The sequence below is a fragment of the Calliphora vicina genome, chromosome 1 (assembly GCF_958450345.1).
Source record: "Calliphora vicina chromosome 1, idCalVici1.1, whole genome shotgun sequence".
In the NCBI taxonomy this organism is placed as follows: domain Eukaryota; kingdom Metazoa; phylum Arthropoda; class Insecta; order Diptera; family Calliphoridae; genus Calliphora; species Calliphora vicina.
This window is the reverse complement of record NC_088780.1, coordinates 31,686,326-31,706,678: the sequence shown is the minus strand read 5'-3', so window position 1 is coordinate 31,706,678 and position 20,353 is coordinate 31,686,326. Positions and strand designations below refer to the sequence as shown.

At 33.3% G+C, this 20,353-nt stretch overlaps 1 protein-coding gene across 1 annotated transcript; it reads left to right on the top strand.

Moving 5' to 3' along the window:
* The first annotated feature begins 2,398 nt into the window (after nucleotides 1-2,398).
* On the top strand, nucleotides 2,399-12,553 carry LOC135948886 (uncharacterized). Its single transcript, XM_065498338.1, has 5 exons — nucleotides 2,399-2,605; nucleotides 2,688-2,967; nucleotides 3,031-3,195; nucleotides 5,831-6,204; nucleotides 12,343-12,553. The coding sequence occupies exons 1-5, from the start codon at nucleotides 2,457-2,459 to the stop codon at nucleotides 12,434-12,436; spliced, it is 1,062 nt and encodes a 353-aa protein (XP_065354410.1). The 5' UTR covers nucleotides 2,399-2,456; the 3' UTR covers nucleotides 12,437-12,553.
* Nucleotides 12,554-20,353: the final 7,800 nt, after the last annotated feature.

Below are 20,353 nucleotides of genomic sequence, written 5' to 3'. Positions count from 1 at the left end.
TATCTAAAGGTTAGATTCTAAACAAGAAATCTATATAACTAAAGATGTGGAGCTTGTGGGTGGACCAAAGTTGTTTAGCACGGGGCTACAAAATTCAAAAAAAAAAATCGCAAACATTTATATCCGAATGTTAAAATATTTATATAGTATGTAGTTGAAAGTATCTCTTTCAGTTCAAGAGATATTTAGGTTGAAAAATTAACTCTATCAGTGTCCACGATTTTTGTTGTTTTTTGGTGTTACGGAGTTTTAAAATATTTTAAAAAATATCTGATTAAATTTTAAATACTTTGTGTATGACTAAACAATTTGAGATTTGTTGATATGTTTAGCTTTGATTTTGAAACATTTGTACAATATAAATTTATTCAAAGTATTGGCCATTGTTAGCTACGACCTTTTCCCATCTTTCTGGCAACATATGGATTCCAAAAGAACTGCTCATCTTTTGAGGCCAAGAACGAATCAAGCTGATTTCTGATACTCTGTTCTGAAGTGAAGCGTATCCCAGATAGAGCGTTCTGCATCGATCGAAACAAATAGTAGTCGAAGGGGACAAGGACTGGACTATAAGGCGGATGGGGCGAAATTTCCCTACAACTTTATTATAAATAGTTTTTAACAGGTATTGCAATTGTTGTCATGATGACAGCATATTTTGGGCGTTTTCAGCAGCTCATAATAGATAGGAAATTTTTGCTCCCATCAACTATAGAGCATTACTTTAGCGGCATGGATATTTGGCTTTGGTGTCGATTTCTCTGGTTGGTCGGGTTTCACATACGATATTTTATGCAATGGATCCAAATTTTATCACAAGTATTGGTTCCGTGCAGAAATGATTTCTTGGTTTGAATTCGTATGGTACCTAATTTCCCTGCTTTTGGATGAATACTGCTGCTCGCAAACGTTTTGAAATTGCTGCTTGTGTAGCTCCCAATGATATTGCAAGTTCTTGTTGAATTTGACAAAAAATTTCATGGAGTATTGCCTCCAATTCTTGGTCTTCAAACTTGTTTGGCTGGCCTGGGCGATCTTTGGCTTCGGTGTCAAAATCACCACATCTGAACAGCACAAACCATTCACCATAAGCTTTGGTGAGTAATCGTTGTGCTTCAGCGGCACTTTTTTTTCAACTTCTCGCATATTTCCAAATCAGAATATATCTTTATATTTTTTGTTAAAAAACTATCTTATCTTAATATTTAGTTGCTCTACCTTTGTTTTTCACAACTTTATTGCATCTGCGGCTCATGGTATCAACCAATTTCTATGCAAACGTCCTTGTCAATGTCAAATCACTCTTCCTGGATTTGTTCCCATAATTTGTGCTTATTTTTCGGACTGAAACCCTCTAGCTTCCTTTTGAGCACTCCCCAAAGGTGTTTCATTGGGTTAAGGTCCGGTGACTGCGAAGGCCATTCCATAAGAGGTACTTTGTTGACAGCAAACCAGTATTTTTCCAATTTTGAGGAGTGCTTCTGACTGTTGTCCTGCTGAAACTCCCATCTGAAGGGCATCCCTTCCTCAGAAAATGGAAACATTAAGCTTTGCAATATATTTACGTAGTCCTGGATGCATATTTCGTTCTTTATCCAATACACTGGACCGATACCAGAAGAGGAGAAACACCCCCATATCATGATGGATCCACCGCCTTGTTTTACGGTCTTCTTGGTGTATTTTGGATCATATGCCTTATTGTCTGGGCGCTTAATATAATATTTCCCATCGGATCCAAACAAATTTATCTTTGTTTCGTATGACCACAGCCCAAGAAGAACGTAAACACCCCATATCTTGATGGCGGTGGATCCATCATGATATGGGGGTGTTTCTCCTCTTCTGGTGTCAGCCGCAGATGCAAAAATGTTGTGAAAAACAAAGGTAGAGCAACTAAATATTAAGATAAGATAGTTTTTTAACAAAAAATATAAAGATGTGCCTTGAAAAGTTGAATCCTTTTACGCGTTTCTATTATTTTTTCCAGTAAAAATATTGACTCAATACATTGTTAGTCATATAATGTATTAAAATATAAATGAAAATATGTTTTTTATTATGCTGTATGTCTGATAAACAAAACTGCATATAAATTTTTTTTAAACAAAACTAAATTTGACTAACATACTTAAAAAGTTTGAAAAAAAGCATTCGTTCCTATTATTTTTTCCAAAACTGTATATTACTTAGGGTTCAGTGAAATCACAATTTTACATTCCTGATAAGTGCAGCGAATTACAAACGCAAATGCTCTTCGTTTATCTCAATAGTTTTGTTATCATTAATTAATGCAAAAAACAATCTATTTTTTTTAATTTGATTTTGATTTGTATTTAGAAAAGCTATTTACACAAATGCCGCTAAATTGTTAAACAGTTTGTCTGTACACTATTAACAGAAAGGTTACTTTTCTAGATTGCTTTATTATAATTTACTATAATTTTATTGTTAAAATGACTTCCTCTGCTCTGCCCCCAACGTTTACCAAGGGTTTTCACGATGAAGAATTATGCAGAAAAATGGAATATCGTGTTTTAGGACGTACCGGTTTAAAAGTATCCAAAATTTCTTTAGGTTGTGCCACTTTAAGTTCACTTTTTGGGTGAGTAACTGTAATATTAAAATTAATTATGAATAAATAATTTTCATTCTAATTGCTCAATATGTTTTTATACATATTGAAGTGACTTTGATGTGGAAGAGGCTATTGCTACTGTACACAAAGCTCTTAAGGCCGGTATAAATTATATAGATACGGCTCCCTTCTATGGCCAAGGACGTTCAGAAGAGGTATTGGGCCTGGCTTTAAAGGAGGTACCCCGCTCCGCCTACTATGTGGCCACTAAGGTGGCTCGTTATGAGGCTACATATGAGGGTATGTTCGATCATTCGGCAAAAAGGACCCGTGAAAGTGTGGAGAATAGTTTGAAACTATTGGGTTTGGATTATGTGGATGTAATACAGGTGGTTAATACAGATTTGTTTAAAGTAGTAGTACTCTAATTATTGTTTATATTTATGGTTTAGATTCATGATGTAGAATTTGCCAAAGATTTAAATGTTGTTGTCAACGAATGTTTGCCAGAGCTGGAGAAAATTGTTAAGGAAGGCAAGGCTAGATTTATTGGTCTTACCGGTTATCCTTTAAAAACCTTGAAGGAATGTATTAAATTAGCCAACGGAAGGTTTGATGTAAGTAACATGATGCTTTAAATATTACATGATTTGTCTGGATTCTTCTAAATAGGGTAGTTAATTTTGCGATCTCCGACTGTCTGTTGAAATCGACTAAAATAAACTACAGACATGCTTGATAAGGCAATATATCGGATATACTACCGATTAGCTATTGGACACGGATAGGGCATGGTCTGGACTATAAAGCGGACACTTCATTCTAAATAGTTGTTAACAGGTATTGCAACATGTGGCCTAGTTTTGTCATGATGGAATATTACTGTTTCTGGGCAAGTTTCTGCCAATGCTCCTCTAAAACGAAATGATGCAAAAATGATTTCTATAATAGCGTTGAAACATCATTTCGGACATGCAAAATCGTCAAGGTCTCCCGGTTTTAATTCGTATGATATCCAATTTCCCTGCTTTTTGGATGAATCCTGCTGCTCATAAACGTTTTTAAATTGTTGATTGAGTAGCTCCCAATGATTTCGCAAGCTCTTGTTGAGTTTTTATTCCGCATTTTTAAGTCATCCGTACATCCAATATTTTCCCACAACAATTTTTTTTCCAACATAAACCCGAATTTTCTTCCCTTTCCCCGGTTATTGGACAAAGAAAAAAAATCGGTTTTGAAAAAAAAAATTATCATAAAATAACAAATTTTCAAATATCATTCATTTGATATCCATATTGTATATGTTAAAGTGTGTCTAAACACAACAATTTGTTGTAAACTTTGACATTTTTTATGAGGATTCTCAAAATATTTAATTTTAAGCAACAACCGCATTTTAAACAATTGACCCTGTCTATACTATATAAATTATCCAGTATAGTCTTATTAGTATTATTGCTTCGTTATGACAAAATTGTTAGTGCTTTTGCACAGACAACTTTGTCTTGACAACAAACGTCATTAATTGGTATAATAAATATTTGTCAAGTATAGACAGGGGGTAATATATATATACCCTTCACCAAATTATACTTCAAAATAAAAATTTTAAAAATTTTTAGGTAAACAAAATATTTATTTGTTTTCCAAAGTCGTTTTTTAATTTTTTTGAAAACAAATTTTTCGAATTGTTATTTTAAATTTAAAAATTTTTTTTTTTTAATTTTTGCTGAAAAAAAATTCGGGTTAAAAAATATTTTTTCCGATTTTGACCCATTGTAGGTCCAACTTACTATGGTCTTATATACGTCGATAATTTTTTTTTTTGAATTGTTATTTTAAAATTTTTTTTTAAATTAAATTTATTTTTTAAATTTGAAATTTATTTTTTAAATTTGAAATTTTTTTTTTAAATTTAAAAATTTTTTTTAATTTTAAAAATTTAAAAAAAAATTCAAAATTCAAAAAAAACATTAAAAATTCAAAATTAAAAAAAAAAATTCATCACAAAAAAAAATTTTGTTTTTTAATTTTTTTTTTTTGGTGAAAAAAAACAATCGGGTTAAAAAATATTTTTGCCGATTTTGTCCCATTTTAGGTCCAACTTACTATGGTATATTATATACGTCGATACAATTTTTTTTTTCGAATTGTTATTTTAATTTTTTTTTTTTTTAAATTTAAATTTTTGTTTTTTTATTTTTGGTAAAAAAAATTATTCGGGTTAAAAATTTTTTTTCCGTATTTGACCTATTGTAGGTCTTTGAAATATCTATCATTAGATATCCATATTGTCTATATTAATGACTTAGTAATACAGATATAGGTCAAAAATCGAGGTTGTCCTGGTTTTTTCCACATATCTTAGCCATTTGTGGACCGATTTTTCTGATTTTAAATAGGAAACTTCTCGAAAGCATGTCTGACAGAATTATTGAAGATTTGGATCCCGAAGATATCTGGAGTCTTCAGAAAATTGATTTCAACAGACAGACAGACTCCGCTATCTATAAGGATCCAGAATATATATTCTTTATAGGGTCGGAAAATTATATTGTGGAAATTACAAACGGAATGACAAACTTATATTAGGGCGGGTCGATTTTTTTTCACGAAAAATCGTATAGCAGAATCGCATTCTACGGAAAATTCTAAGAAATTTTCCCCAAGAAACCATAGGTGTAAAATCAAATCCTATCTTGCGCATTTCGTCTTTCTTTTTGATCGTCCATACAAATCGACCCGGCAAAATCTTTAAGAACATATAACAATTTTATATTTTTCTGTAAGCTATCTTTACAAAGAACATTTTGGTGTATAAAACATGTCCTATTTTTCGAGTATGTCGCCTCTACGCCCTTCGAAGTGTGACCTATTTTTTTATCAAAATTTAAACTTTGGGCCACATTTTCTAAAAGCTGGAGTGAAAAAACAGGAAACAGTTTTAGAAATCTTGATGTGTTCCTTATTTATACCCAAAGTAATTTCCCAGCCCAGAAGGAAATGTCGACCCCATGGGCAAAATTGTAAAAAAATAACATTTTTGGCATTTTCGCTCCAATTTTTAGGAATTGCGGGATTCCCTTTGACCTTTTGAAATATATCAAAGACATGGTTATATCCACTCCACTATATACAACGATCCAGAATATATATACTTTGTGGGGTCGCAAATAAAAAAATGTAGAAATTACCCTTCCCGCTCATGATGAAGGGTATAATGAAAACTTAGTAATTTCTTTTCTTTTTCAGACCGTTTTATCCTATGCCCGCAATACCCTCTGCGATGATTCCCTAAGAACATACATTGATTACTTTCAAACTAAAAACATGGGCATTGTATGCGCCGCTGCTCATGCCGTTGGACTTCTAACTAACGGCGGTCCACAACCCTGGCATCCGGCCGACGACGAACAAAAGCAGTTATGCCATAAGGCGGCCAATATCTGTAAAGAGGCTAACATCGAACTTGGTAAACTGGCCATGTATCATTGTATGCAACTGGCTGGTCCAGCAACATTCCTAATTGGTATGCAAACGCGTCAGCTGTTGGACATAAATTTAGAGGCATTTTACCAGGGTCTCAACAAGAAGGAACAGGAAGTTTTGCAACTTTTAAAAGATACGTAAGTCAGCGTTAGCGTCATTATCATTAAGTAAGAGTATCATTACTGTTAGAGGTAAAGAAAATGTATGTTCAGGTAACTGAATTATGAAAACAGGTTGGAAGAGTGTCTGTATGTCTGTAAAGCAACATTTTTAATAAGCGTTCCATAAAATTTAGTTTCTGTTACAAAAATTGTGCAATTCGGGTAGCATGTAAACGTGTTGACAGGAAGATGAACAACTTCACATGGTATGTTCAAGGTATTTAAAACAACTTGTAGCTACATATATTTACTTATATTTATATATAATTATATTTGAATGAATGTTGTTTTTTGTTTTAAGTATGAAAGGAATAGTTGTTGCTAAGTATCAAGTATGAATGTTACTAGTATTAAGTATGAAAGAAAGTAAATATTTACTTAAGTATTATTATATAATGTAGTATGTCGTTTCTTTAGAGATTTGTTAAAGTTGTTGATTTGAGTTTGAAACTGTTTAAAATTAATGTTTGATGTTGCTGTTCGTTCGTGGCTGTCTTGTTTAGCCTGCAACTATAATTGTCATTGAACTAATCAGCATGTTTACACTAGCTGGAAAATGAGCCAAAAATTTTTGGTTGCTTCCTTGTTCGTTTTGCATTTAAATGTTGTTTACTGAATAAAGAAGGCGTTTAAATAACGATATGATCAGAATATAATTCCGATTGTTCCGATGCACATTCCGAGAGATTGAATGAATTCTGTAGAAGTTGTTAGAGTAAGGAAGAGGAGGATAAGATTAAGCAGCTTTTCTACCAGTGATCGTGACTATGGGATCAAAGAATCGAGACGCTGGGTTGGCAAACTGTCTGTCAGGCATGGGCGTTAAAAGAATAAATGCCTGGGTGACCTGGATGACCAAACGATCTGTCAGGAAGATGCTGAGTTATTGAGCAGCTTCTCTAATACTGATCTTTCCTATCGGATCAAAGAATCGAGACGCTGGGTTGACACTTTTTGGATAATCAAACGATCTTTCAGAGATAGGCGTCAGAAGGATAAATGCCTACGTTCGTGTAACTGAATGTATTGGTTAAGGACTCATTATTGTTGAAGGGAGATTGATTGAATTCAGTAAAAGTTGTTAAAATGAGGAAGAGAATGAGTAGATTAGGAAGCTTCTCTACCACTGATCGTAACTATGGGACCAAAGAATCGAGACGCAGAGTTGGCAGTTTTTGCATGGCCAAACGATCTGCCAGACATGGGTGTCTGAAGGATAAAAGCCTACATTCTTGTAATTGAATGTTTTGGTTAATGACTTATGGTTGAAGGGAGAATCGAGACGCTGGGTTGACACTTTTTGGATGACCAAACGATCTATCAGACATGGGCGTCAGTAGAATAAATGCCTACGTTCGTGTAACTGAATGTTTTGGATAAGGACTCATTATGGTTGAAGGGAGATTGATTGAATTCTGTATAAGTTGTTAGAGTAACGAAGATGATGAGACGATTAAGCAGCTTTCCTACCACTGATCGTCCCTATGGGATCATAGAATCGAGACGCTGGGTTGGCAGTTTTTGCATGACCGAACGATCTGTCAGACATGACCGTCAGAAGAATAAATGCCTGCGTTCGTCTAACTCAATGTTTTGGTTTAGGACTCATTATAATTGAAGGGAGATTGACTGAATTCTGTATAAGTTGTTAGAATGAGATGAAGAGGATGAATATATTGTCAGATTCTCTACCACTGATCTTACCTATCGGATCAAAGAATCGAGATGCTGGGTTGGCAGTTTTCGCATGATCGAACGATCTGTCAGACATGACCATCAGAATCCCTACGTTCAACTCAATGTTTTGGTTTAGTACTCATTATGGTTGAAGGGAAATTGACTGAATTCTGCAGAAGTTGTTAGAATGAGGAAGAGGATGAGTAGATTAAGCAGCTTTTCTACCACTGATCGTCCCTATCGGATCAAAGAAGCGAGACACTGGGTTGGCACTTTTTGTAGCACGTCGTGTAGCTGATTGTGTTTTATTTAAGGAATCATTATGATTGAAGGGAGTACGGTAGTGTTTAGCTTAACCATTTCTTTTTAGATATCACAACGTTATCGAAGCTGAAGAACCCAAAAGTGTCACTCTTAAATATGTCAGCCTGTTTAACCTAACCTTAACACGTGTTGTACTTAAACTTAAGCTGATCAAACAGTAAAAATTTATGGACAAATCGGTTTTGTTGGTATCAATATCGATCAACTGTCTTCAACTTTTGATTGCCATCGTTTTTACGAATGACTTGCGACTTAAATCGTGGTCGTTATTCGCTACTCAAGCAACAAGACCAACATAACTGTGATGGATGTTATATTTGATGCCGTTGAAACAGTGGATGTAGAACTCAATTGGGGATTGAACAACAAATTAGCACATCTAGAGTATGCAGACGACGTAGATCTTCCAATAGGAATTCAGATATGCTATCCCTCATAACTTCCCTTACTGAAGAATCAATAAAAGCAGGACAAAGAGCTAATATTAACAAGACGAAGACGATGAGAATTAATGCGGTGAACACATCTCAGTTTGCAGTTAATGAGCAGGTGATCAGTGAAGTGAACAGTTGTGAATATCTAGGCAGCATTATAAGTACAAATATTGGTACAAAACTTGATGTAGAAAGCCGACTGAAAAAAGCTAAGGGCAGATATGCAATGTTGTGTAAAGTGTGTAGGTCAAACACAATTAACCTTGCAACGAAACTAAGAATATTTGACGCCTGCGTAAAATTCATCCTGTTCCTGTTATATGGATGCGAAACATGGTTCCTTACAAGGGAAATAGTTCAAAAATTGCAGACATTCATCAATAGAGGTTTTCGCGATATTTTAAAAATATAGTGGCCTCAAAGAATGACGATTGACAATTTGCTATTAAGGACCAACCAGAAAGAAAGGTTGAAAATGAAATAAAGGAGCGTAAATATAGTTGGCTCTAAGTCACACTCTAAGAAAGGAACAGTCTGAGGTCTCACATGCGGCACTTGAGTGGAACCCTCAGGGTTTTCTAAGCGTTGATCAACCAAAAACATAATGGAGAAATACTGTAGCTAAAGAGATTCGAAAATCCTACAACCAGTTACGATACATAGCAAGAGATAGAGAAGAGTGGAAGAAATTCGTAGAAAACATTTGTAAATAGACTAAGTTCAAATTAAAATTGTTAATGAATTGTAATTATGAACATGCCTTAATAATAATAACAAGTAAGAGAGCTACAGTATTGGCCATAACTAAAGCACCCCCACAATGGATTTTTTGAAATCATAATTTTTTTGATAAAAACGGCTTTTTTGGGATGTATTTTGTATATATTTTATTAATATTGTTAATTGGCCAAACGATCTGCCAGACATGGGTGTCTGAAGGATAAATGCCTACAGTCGTGTAACTGAATGTTTTGGATAAGGACTCATTATGGTTGAAGGCAGATTGATGGAATTAATATTGTTAATGTTCATTTAATATTCATTTGGTAAAAGATAATTTTATTAAAAATTAATTTAAAATGTAAATCATATAAAAACTCAAAACTCACCGGACAAAACAAAAGCACCCTCTTATAAGATGTTTAAAAATTTGACTCGGTACTGCATCTTTGCAATGTAAGTTATCGGGAATCACAATGAATGGACTTAAAAATTCCAAAAGATAAAAATATAGGAAGACGTAGTGTGCAAAATTTAAGTTTTATAGAGTTTATTGAAAAAAAACAATGACAAGGAACAAGTACTCCAGTAAATTTAAAATTAAAGTTATTGAAGACTGGAAGACGGGCTTATCACTACATGAATTTAGTAAAAAATATTCAATTAACAGATCAGTTATTTGCAGGCTCGTTTCAAAATTTTTTAAGACTGGTCGATAATCTCCTTTGCATTCTGGAGGTCGTTCGCGAAAAAAACACGATATTATGATTCCTTGATCAAAAGAGCAATACAAAAAGATTCTACAGCATCAGCTATTCAAGTACGAACAAGTTTAAGATTATGCGTTAGCGAAAGAACAATCCGTAGAAGAGTAGTAGAAGCCCGATTATTCAGCTGACGACCAGCAAAAAAAAAAACATTTCTATCAGCTAAGAACAAGAAAGCTAGACTGAAATTTGCCAAAGCCCACATCGACTGGAGTGTCCAAAAATTAAAGACAGTACTGTTCCCTGCCGAATCCAAATACAACTTAAAAAGTTCCGCTGGAATAAGGCGTGTACGCTGACCAAAAGAAGGAAGACTGAATCCTAAGTATTGCAAAGGAACAATTAAACATGGAGGAGGCAATGTAATGGTCTGGGGTTGCTTTTCTGGTCAAGAATTTGGGCCAAATCATAAAATTTATGGGATTATGGATCGGTTCATGTACCGTGATGTATTGAAAGCTGTAATGTTGCCTTATGCCAGTGAAGAGATGTCAATTATAGGGAGCTTCCAACAGGATAACGATCCTAAGCACCCCTCCAAAGTTTGTAAGACTTGGCTTCACAGCAATAAGATTCTAGTTCTTCATTGGCCTGGTCAATCTCCCGATCTCAATCCTATTGAGAACTTGTGGCACATTGTTAATATGAAAATAAATCGTGAAAATTGTTGAAATAAGGATTGGAAATTTTCACGATTTATTTCATGCCGTTAAAATAGCCTGGGAAGGAATATCGAAAAACGCCATAAAAACATATTATATTCTATGCCAAGAGATGTTCTTGTGCCATCCAAAACAAAGGATTTGCAACAAAAAATTAACAAAATTTTATTTTTTTTATAGTATATCCTTGAAGGGGTGCTTTAGTTTTGTCCGTTTCATTTTCTACCTTAAAATATTTTTTGATTTTAAGTTACCTCTTAAGAAAGGTTAACTTTGAAAATGAAAAATGAAAATAATACATAATAGATATTTAAAACTATGATTTTATACAAAAAAATACCATATGAAAAAAAATCATTGAGGGGGTGCTTTAGTTATGGCCAATACTGTATATTCGGCTGTGCCGAATCTTATATACCCATCACCAAATTATACTTTAAAATAAATTTGTTTAAATATTTTTAGGTAAACAAAATTTAATTTTTTTTAATTGTTTTTCAAAATTTTTTTTTTAAATTTTTTTTAAAAAAAATTTTTTACAAATTATTTTAAAATTTTTTTAAATTTTTTTTTTTAATTTTTTTTTTTTTGAAAAAAGATTTATGAAAAAAAATTCGGGTTAAAAAATATTTTTCCCGATTTTGACCCATTGTAGGTCCAACTTACTATAGCCTTATCTACATCGTTGCAATGGACTTTGAAATATCTATCATTAGATATCCATATTGTCTATATTAATGACTTAGTAACCCAGATATGGATCAAAAATAGGTCAAAAATCGAGGTTGTCCCGGTTTTTTGGTTATATCTCCGTTATTTATGGACCGATTTTGCTGATTTTAAATAGTAAACTTCTCGAAAGCATGTCTGACAGAATTATTGAAGATTTGGATACCTAAGATATCTGGGGTCTTCAGAAAATTGATTACAACAGACAGACAGACAGACGGACTTGGCTTAATCGACTCCGCTATCTATAAGGATCCAGAATATATTTATAGGGTCGGAAATGAAAAATGTAGAAATTAAAAACGGAATGATAAATTTATATACATACATATACCCTTCTCACGAAGGTGAAGGGTATAACAAGACACCAGCTAATCTACCGTTAACTCAAAATGGAATGTCGTTAATCCTAGTTTTAATGATTTGTTTTCAAATCAAACTATGGCCAGTTTATAAGAATTCCACTGCCAGTGTAACTGCTAATACAACTTTAACAGCCGCATAATCATAATTGACTGCTGCCAACTGATTTATGCTGTGACATAGACACACAAAAAATAAAAATCAAAGAAAAGTTTTATGTTACAATCTCTTTACAAAAAGAAAAACACACTCATTAAATCTAAATGTTTCTTTCATTTCATTTCATGATCATTATCACCCATAAAAATTTACAGAAATTTATTATGATTTATTAATGCTTGCACTTTGTTGCATTTGCAATATTATTTATTTTCTTGTTTATTTTGTTTCTAATTGTATTTCCTTCCTTTTTCTTTCTTTACTTCTTATGTTTTCTAGCGTTTTTACCAAGTCAATCAACTGGGAGGGTAATGAACTTGAAAGCTACTGGGCAGCCATGAATAATAATAAGAAGAAGAAGGAAAAGAAATAATTAAAAATTTTTAGTATTTCATAATTTACATGTAATAATTTTATGCTTTTATGCTTTTTATACTATGAACACTAAAAAGATTTAAATAAATTTAAAAAAAATAAAAGTATTGTAATATGTGATGAGTTGTTTTTAATCAACGGGAAAATATTAAAAGAGCATTAATACTTAAGGCTATTGAAAAAAGAAAATAAGGAAGTTGGTGGAAAATGTGATTTAATAAAGTCACGTTTTATTTGATATTGAAATCGCAAGTAAATTTAAAATGATGTTTGTTTATATTAAATAGAAATGGTCTGTAGCAAATTTTGCATTATGATGCCTTTTACTTTTTTATTTAAAATACATGATTTTTCTAATATTGAGATTTGAAAAATTTAAAACATTGTTAAAATAAAGTAAATTCTAAACCACAATTGTGTCCGCTTTAACAGTGTTTTGCTTGGTTTCCGAATGAAATTGTAATCGTTCTACGGTTCTAGACAAATATTGACAAGTTCGGCCACCGTGTTTCTTTGGTTTTCCGTATTCAATCGTTAGTCACTTTCACTACAGGACGCAATTCTTATATTTTACTGTTTTTCGTGTTTGAATCAAGGTGGATATTCGTTCCTGGACAAATTTCGTAGTTTTCTAGATTCAATCGTGGACAAACTTAATTAAGGTCGATCAAGTTGTATTTAATGTTTGCTGGTCAATTTTCCAAATCCATTAGTAGTTCATCTTCGCTTCCGGAGGAATTTCGGCCTTCCTCACTGCTGGAAGAATTTTCTTTATCAACTGGCTTAATATTTTGCTGGCCACCGAATGACGCTGGTTTCTTTGCACCTGAATGAATTTCAAATAAACGCGCTGCAAATTTCTTTGGCTAACATGCTTCGGTAGTTGACTTTGATCAATCAATTGCTCCTCGACGAATTTCGTTAAGATCAATCAACTCTCTTCAACATTCGTTATTCTACATGCATAAAGGATTTTCCGATTTATAATATAAGGCTTCTCTGCTCCTGGACGAATATCTTCAACATACGCTCCGAATTCAGTAATAGGCCTTCATCACTCCTGGAAGAATTTTCTTAATCAACTGGCTTAAACTTTTGCTGGCCAGCTAATCATTCCTTAATCGTAGTTATTCTTCGCTTCTGAATGAATTTCAAATAAACGCTCTAACCTGCTTTGGTAGTTGACATTGGTTGGTCTCAATCAATAAATTGCTCCTAAACGAATTTCGTTAAGATCAATCAACTCTCTCCAACATTCGCTATTCTCCGATAGCAGATTTTCCAATTTCAAATGTAGGCTTTCTTTGCTTCTTGATGAATATCGGTCGATCGAATGTTTGCTGTCCAGCATATCTCTCTGGTCCAAATATAGTTGTTCTTCGCTTCTCAAAGAATTTATTTAAAGTCGATCAACTCGTTTCAAGATTCACTGAGCAGCGTATTTGTCTTGTTTCCGAACAGATTTCATTAAGGTTGATTAAAGTTAAATTTAAATTAAAGTAAAAGATCTAAGACTCAAAGTATTGAAAAGATTGATCGCATATTCACATGCCAATATGAATTCCGAGAAATTCATATAAGAAAGGATATAAATTTCCCAGTTGAAACTTCAGGGCAGAACAGGAGATGAAAATGCGTCTCTTGAACGTCATCATTTAGCCAAATCTTACAAAAATCATTGATGGGCAATCCTAATCTACTTGCATGAATACCAAATTTACAATTTCCAGTCATCGTTACAGATATCCCTTAATTGTAACCGTTGAAGTCGTGTTCTCGTAATTACTCGTTTATTTCTTTAACCAACTGCTCAGGGTTATCTTTTAAAGGATAGCGCATCAATGAGATGCCTCATAAATCATTATATACTGAAACATTGTCCTTTGCTTTGCCAAATCATCAGCAATATAGGTCCCTGTTGAAATATATATATTCGAATTACGTCTTCATTAGTGTTAATTTATTAGAAATCTTTGGATAAATAAGAAAAAACAATCACAACAAGTATGAGAGCTATATTCGGCTGTGCCGAATCTTATATACCCTTCACCAAATTATACATCAAAATACAAATTTTAAATATTTTTAGGTAAACAAAATTTATTTTTTTTTCCAAAGTTGTATTTTCTTATTTTGGAAAAAAAATTTCGAATTATTTTAAAAATTTTTTTTTTTAAATTTTAAAAATATTTTTTTTGTTTTTAAAATATCTATCATTAGATATCCATATTGTCTATATTAATGACTTAGTAATCCAGATATAGGTCAAAAATCGAGGCTGTCCTGGTTTTTTCCTTATATCTCAGCCGATTTTGCTGATTTTAAATAGGAAACTTCTTGAAAGCATGTCAGAACAGAATTATTGAAGATTTGGATCTCGAAGATATCTGGGGTCTTCAGAAAATTGATTTCAACAGACAGACTGACGTATATGGCTTAATCGACTCCGCTATCTATAAGGATCCAGAATATATATACTTTATAGTGGAAATTACAAACAGAATGAAAAACTTATATACATATACCCTTCTCACGAAGGTGAAGGGTATAAAAATGAAACATTTTCCACCATGATAAGACCAAGAATTGGAGGCATTACTCCATTAAGATTGATGTACAACTCAACAAGAGCTTGCAAGATCATTGGGAGCTACTCAGTCAGCAATTTCGAAACGGTTGCAAGTAGCAGGATTCATCTAAAAGCAGGGAAATTGGATACCAGACGTATTGAAGCTAAGACAGCTTGAAAGACGATTTTGTATGTCTGAAATGCTGCTTGAACGCTATAAAAGAAAATCATTTTTGCACTGAATTATTACATGCAATGGTCCAGTATGATAACCCGAAGCGTAGGAGATCGTATGTGAAGCTCGGCTAAACAGCCGAATCGACACCAAAGCCATATATCCATGGCGCTAAGGTAATTCTCTGTATTTGGTGACAGCAAATGTGTCCTACCTACTATGAGCGTCTGAAATCTGACAAAACCAGACCATTACATGGAACCTGTACGGAACGCAACGAATGAAACCGTAATATTCAATCATGGCAACACTCGTCCACATGTTGGTGATGATTCTACGTTCGGATGTAGACGGTTCTGGTGATGTATATTTCGGATTCTTCGGGATTTCAATAATCGTCGGCGGTACGATGTATTGATACGACTCACTAACTGGGCAGTTTGTCACAGTTTGCTAGGTACCACAGGTTGCCTCACACGAAACATATGGAGCAGATTAATCAATAATTCTAATTCTATTTAGACAGCTGTATGTCAGCTGCAGGACCTGGAAATCTTGTATTCATTGCAATTACAATGAACAGCCGAGACTACTTACAAATTTTAAAGGACAATCTGAAAGTAAGTGCTGAAAAATTAGGTCCTGTAACACCATGGGTCGTTCAGAAAGACAATGACCCATAGCACACCGCAATAATTGTTAAGGTGTGACTATTGTACAACGTGCCTAAGCTTTTATATTCAACTCCGCAATCTCCAGGCTTTAAACCAATAGAGATCCTGTGGGAAATTTTAGACCGGAATATTGGAAAACGAAGCATTTCATCTAAGGACAAACTCCGAATCCTCTTTAACGGAAGAGAGGGGAAATTACTAAAGATATAACTGAATATCTTGGAAACTCTATGAAAAGGCAACTAGAGGCCGTAAATAAGCTGAATGGGGGACCAACAAAATATAAACTTTTTATTTTCGGCTTTTGGTGATATAAAATAGAGCGTTATCCATCAACTGTTTACTAAATTTTGACTGTTGTTTTTAGGTACTTTTCTTTTTTTCTCATAAATTTTACTCGAAATTGATTTTAATTTTCAAAGTTTTTTAAAATAATAAAAAATTAAACTCTAAATTTAATTTTAAGTTTAATCAAACTTATATATTTCTTTCTATAATTAAAATATTTAACTACATAGATGAAAATGCGTGCTGTATACTTAATTTTGACTCTGACTGTATCTTAAAACCCTTTCAATAAATGTCTGGTTGTCCTGCAAGTTTTAATGATTGACCACCAGAGTTCTACAAGAAAAAAATCAGAGTTTATGCCTGATACAATCACTGTGTTCCTTTTCAAAGATTGATTTCTAATTTCAATTATTTATTACGTTATAGTCAGCTAGATATACAGCCCAATTATGAATAAAAAATTCCGCGGGAATTTTTTCCCCGGGAGTTTTTTCCCATTGAATTTGAATAGGATAAATGAGAAAAGGGGAAAAACTACCGCGGAATTTTTATTCATAATTGGGCTGATAGTTATAACATCAACACGAAAAATATATCCCTTCAACCTTCTAATTCTGCAGTCTAAATGTTTTAACTTTTCATATGTCGTAAGACAGGATATCAAAAATTTAGCTTAATGCATTTCACATTTACAATTTCATTTATTTTCATTTTCAACAAATTTACTCCTATTAATAGAAACATTAAAAAAGATTTAATTACATTACACAAATATGTATTTATTATATAGTAAAAACAAACAGATTATATTTCAACAAGACATCGGAAATAAATTCATAATAAAAACAAAATCATTAACAAATAGTTAGTTCCGAGAGAAAGAGAGAGAGGACGGTACCAACATGCGATGTGACCAAGTGATGCTGAACGTAAACACGTATTTGAATTGGCTTCCAACTTCAACAGCACTTTGGGCAAAATTGCAAGAAGTAACAGAAATTAGGATTAGGAAGTTTGTGAATGTGTTTGTTGGGTGTTTTTTATTATTTTGGAAACATAATCGCCACATTAAATGCGGAAAACACCCCATAATTGTTCCGTTTTATTTGTTTGTTGTTTCTAGTATTGTCTCAACACTGTAAATCTCATCTAACATTTTCAATTTCATTTCCCGAACCAACCAAAATAAAAAAAAAACTAAATACAACCTCGTTGTTGTATTTATTTGCAACATTATTGCAGACTAAAACGCTGCCAGTCAATTATTGCGTATCAAAAAAAATTAATGGTTTAAAGGTATGAAATCGTTTTGTGTGTATTTGAACGACCTTCATGAACTCGGAAAACCAGTAAAACACAATAAGGGTCCTCATGTAAACGCTTATATGCCTCGTAAACTGTGCAATCTGTGCATTTTTATACTCTCGTCAAAAAATGTATGGAAATTCGTTTGCACAACTCGGATAAGTTTGCGCAACAATTTAGACTCGCAAACTTGAATTTATTGTGCATTTGATGAATCAGCTGCTTTAGTTTACTTTTATTAATAAGAAATAAAAATCAAATAAAATATAAAAATTTTGAGCATGTGAAAATTGTGTAACTTTAGAACAGAATGATTGTATTAAATGACATTGTATATGAAAGCATTAACCAACAGCTAGAACATAAATAAAATCTTACAAACTATGTATATCACCGTTTGTTCCAAAGATTTAACTTTCATTCAACATTTTTAAAATTAAAATTTATACAATTTGAAAATTTATTTTTTAACGCTTTTGTTTAATTTATTTTTATTTGACATTTGTATCAAATAGAGAGAAATTTAATGTATAAACTTGCACAAAATTGAAAAGGTGGGTTGAACAAATGGGAAACTTAAGCGTTTAAATGAGTTAATTATAGAATTTCGTAAAATTATTCCAAATCGAATATCATTAACAAATGTTCTTAATCTTTGATAAGTTCAATCGAGTTTCTGTGTAATGTAAGGGTTCTGTTCCATAAATGTAATTCGGAGAAGTTCAGATGTCATAGAAGTGGTTATTGTAGACCTCCTGTGATTTGTCTCTCAGCCTGACCAACCATTGATCGCTTTAAAAAGACAATCCACCTAAAATTCCAAAGCAAATCTCCGTCTGGAGATATACGATCGAGAAACAGGAGAAGGCCAAGGGCAACAGTCCATATTTTTATTTTTGCATCCTGCAGACAAGCCGAATGGCTTCGCGGGATTAGACCTAAGTGAAATATGTAAACCAAATTTTTAAATGAAATAAAGTATTGAGCCCTTTTTGGCGTTATTAAAAAAAAAATAGACGAAATAACTGAGAAGAACGTAGTAGGCAAAATATTAAAGCATTAGAGGATTATATAGATTGGCGCTATTTGAATTTAGTAAAGAAACATAATGAAAGAGTTTATTTAACCCGGTTCCAAAGTCGACAGTCTCTAGGGATTGTTGTAAAGACTACGTCTTATACTAAAGACTACGTCTTATACTAAAGACTACGTCTTATACTAAAGATTACGTCTTATACTAAAGACTACGTCTTATACTAAAGACTACGTCTTATACTAAAGACTACGTCTTATACTAAAGACTACGTCTTATACTAAAGACTACGTCTTATACTAAAGACTTTATGGTCCCATTTTAATACGCAGCATTGAATTCAGTGAACAACAATAGATGATATATTTGAGAAAAGCGTAGTAATTCATTTAAAAAACGTAATCAAAAAGTTTATTTTATCCACTTCCAAAGTTGACAGTCTTCAGAGATTGTTAAAGGATCGATTGGTATCATTTCAATATGCAGATTTGAATTCATTGAAAATACAGTCTGGAGAGGTTGTTGAATAATCGTATCGGACAGCGGCAAAAGAAAAAAATATTCTCTTCCTCCCATTTTACAAACTCCTTATAACGACATGGAAGGGAAATAATAGTCTTTGCTGAACTCGAAAATCATCTTGCCAAATACTTAACATAGTAAATGAAAAATCTTCACCACCTCCTCCTTTTTTTTTGACAAATTCTCCTAAAACTATTGAGGGATGATCCTAGTTTCACTAATGCAAAATTTGCATTGTTCGTTGTCTGGAGAGAATCGACTTTCAAATATTTACGAGGTTAATCATTCGGAGCAGGACACAGGCTCCTCCAAATTTAGACAACTCAAATGCAAAATATTCAATGTCGTAATTACTATTGGGCGTATGACTTAAAAATGCGGGATTTACAATAGATGGAGCATCTTTTCAACACGTTTTTTGTTTTTAAAAACTTCTAGTCATTTTGAAGGGTACACATCTGTCATTTAGTGTAGACAACAACCTATTTTTTGCTTCGAAAATGTCGAATTTTGTGCCAACAAAGCGTCATATGCGGGAAGTTTTGATTTACTTCTTTAATTTGGAAAAAAAAGTCCCGCTGGAGCATTGCTCACCAAAGCTTATTGTGAATGTGTTCCATCGGTTTCAACGTGTGAGAGATCGCCCAGGCCAGCCAAACAAGTTTGAAGACCAAGACGTGGAGGCATTACTCCAGGAAGAGTAAGCAGGATTCATCTTAAAGCAGGGAAATTGGGTACCATACCAATTTATGCCGAGAGACCTTGAAGGACGATTTTGCATGTCCGAAATTATGCTTGACGCTATAAAAGAAAATCATTTTTGCACAGAATCATTACTTGCGATGGAAAATGGATCCATTACAATAAACCGAAGCTTAAGAGATCGGACGTGAAGCCCAGGCCAGCCAAAAAAGTTTGAAGATCAAGATGTATTACTTCAGGAAGATTGTTGTAAAACTCAAGAAGAGCTTGCAAAATCATTTGGAGCTACTCAAGCGGCAATTTCAAAATGTTTGCGAAAATATTTTTTGTACCGAATCATTACTTGCGATGAAAAATTAATCCATTACGATAACCCGAAGAGCAAGAGATCGTATGTGAAGCTGAGCCAACCAGCCTAATCAACACGAAATTGAAGCTGAAAGAAATTGAAGTCGAGAGTTCTGGAATGACGATTTTGAATGTCCGAAATAAAGCTTGAACGCTATAAAAGAAAATCATTTTTTTACCGAATCATTACTTGCGATGGAAAATGAATCCATTATAATAACCCAAAGCGTAAGAGAACGTCTGTGAAACCCGGCCAACCAGACAAATCGACACCAAAGACAAATGTCCATGGCGCT

Bases quoted from the DNA above. Each gene is read 5' to 3' on its own strand.
- LOC135948886 (XM_065498338.1), top strand. From the start codon at position 2,457: ATGACTTCCTCTGCTCTGCCCCCAACGTTTACCAAGGGTTTTCACGAT. The intron at 2,606-2,687 runs GTGAGTAACTGT...TACATATTGAAG, and splicing joins ACTTTAAGTTCACTTTTTGG to TGACTTTGATGTGGAAGAGG. The intron at 3,196-5,830 runs GTAAGTAACATG...TTTCTTTTTCAG, and splicing joins TAGCCAACGGAAGGTTTGAT to ACCGTTTTATCCTATGCCCG.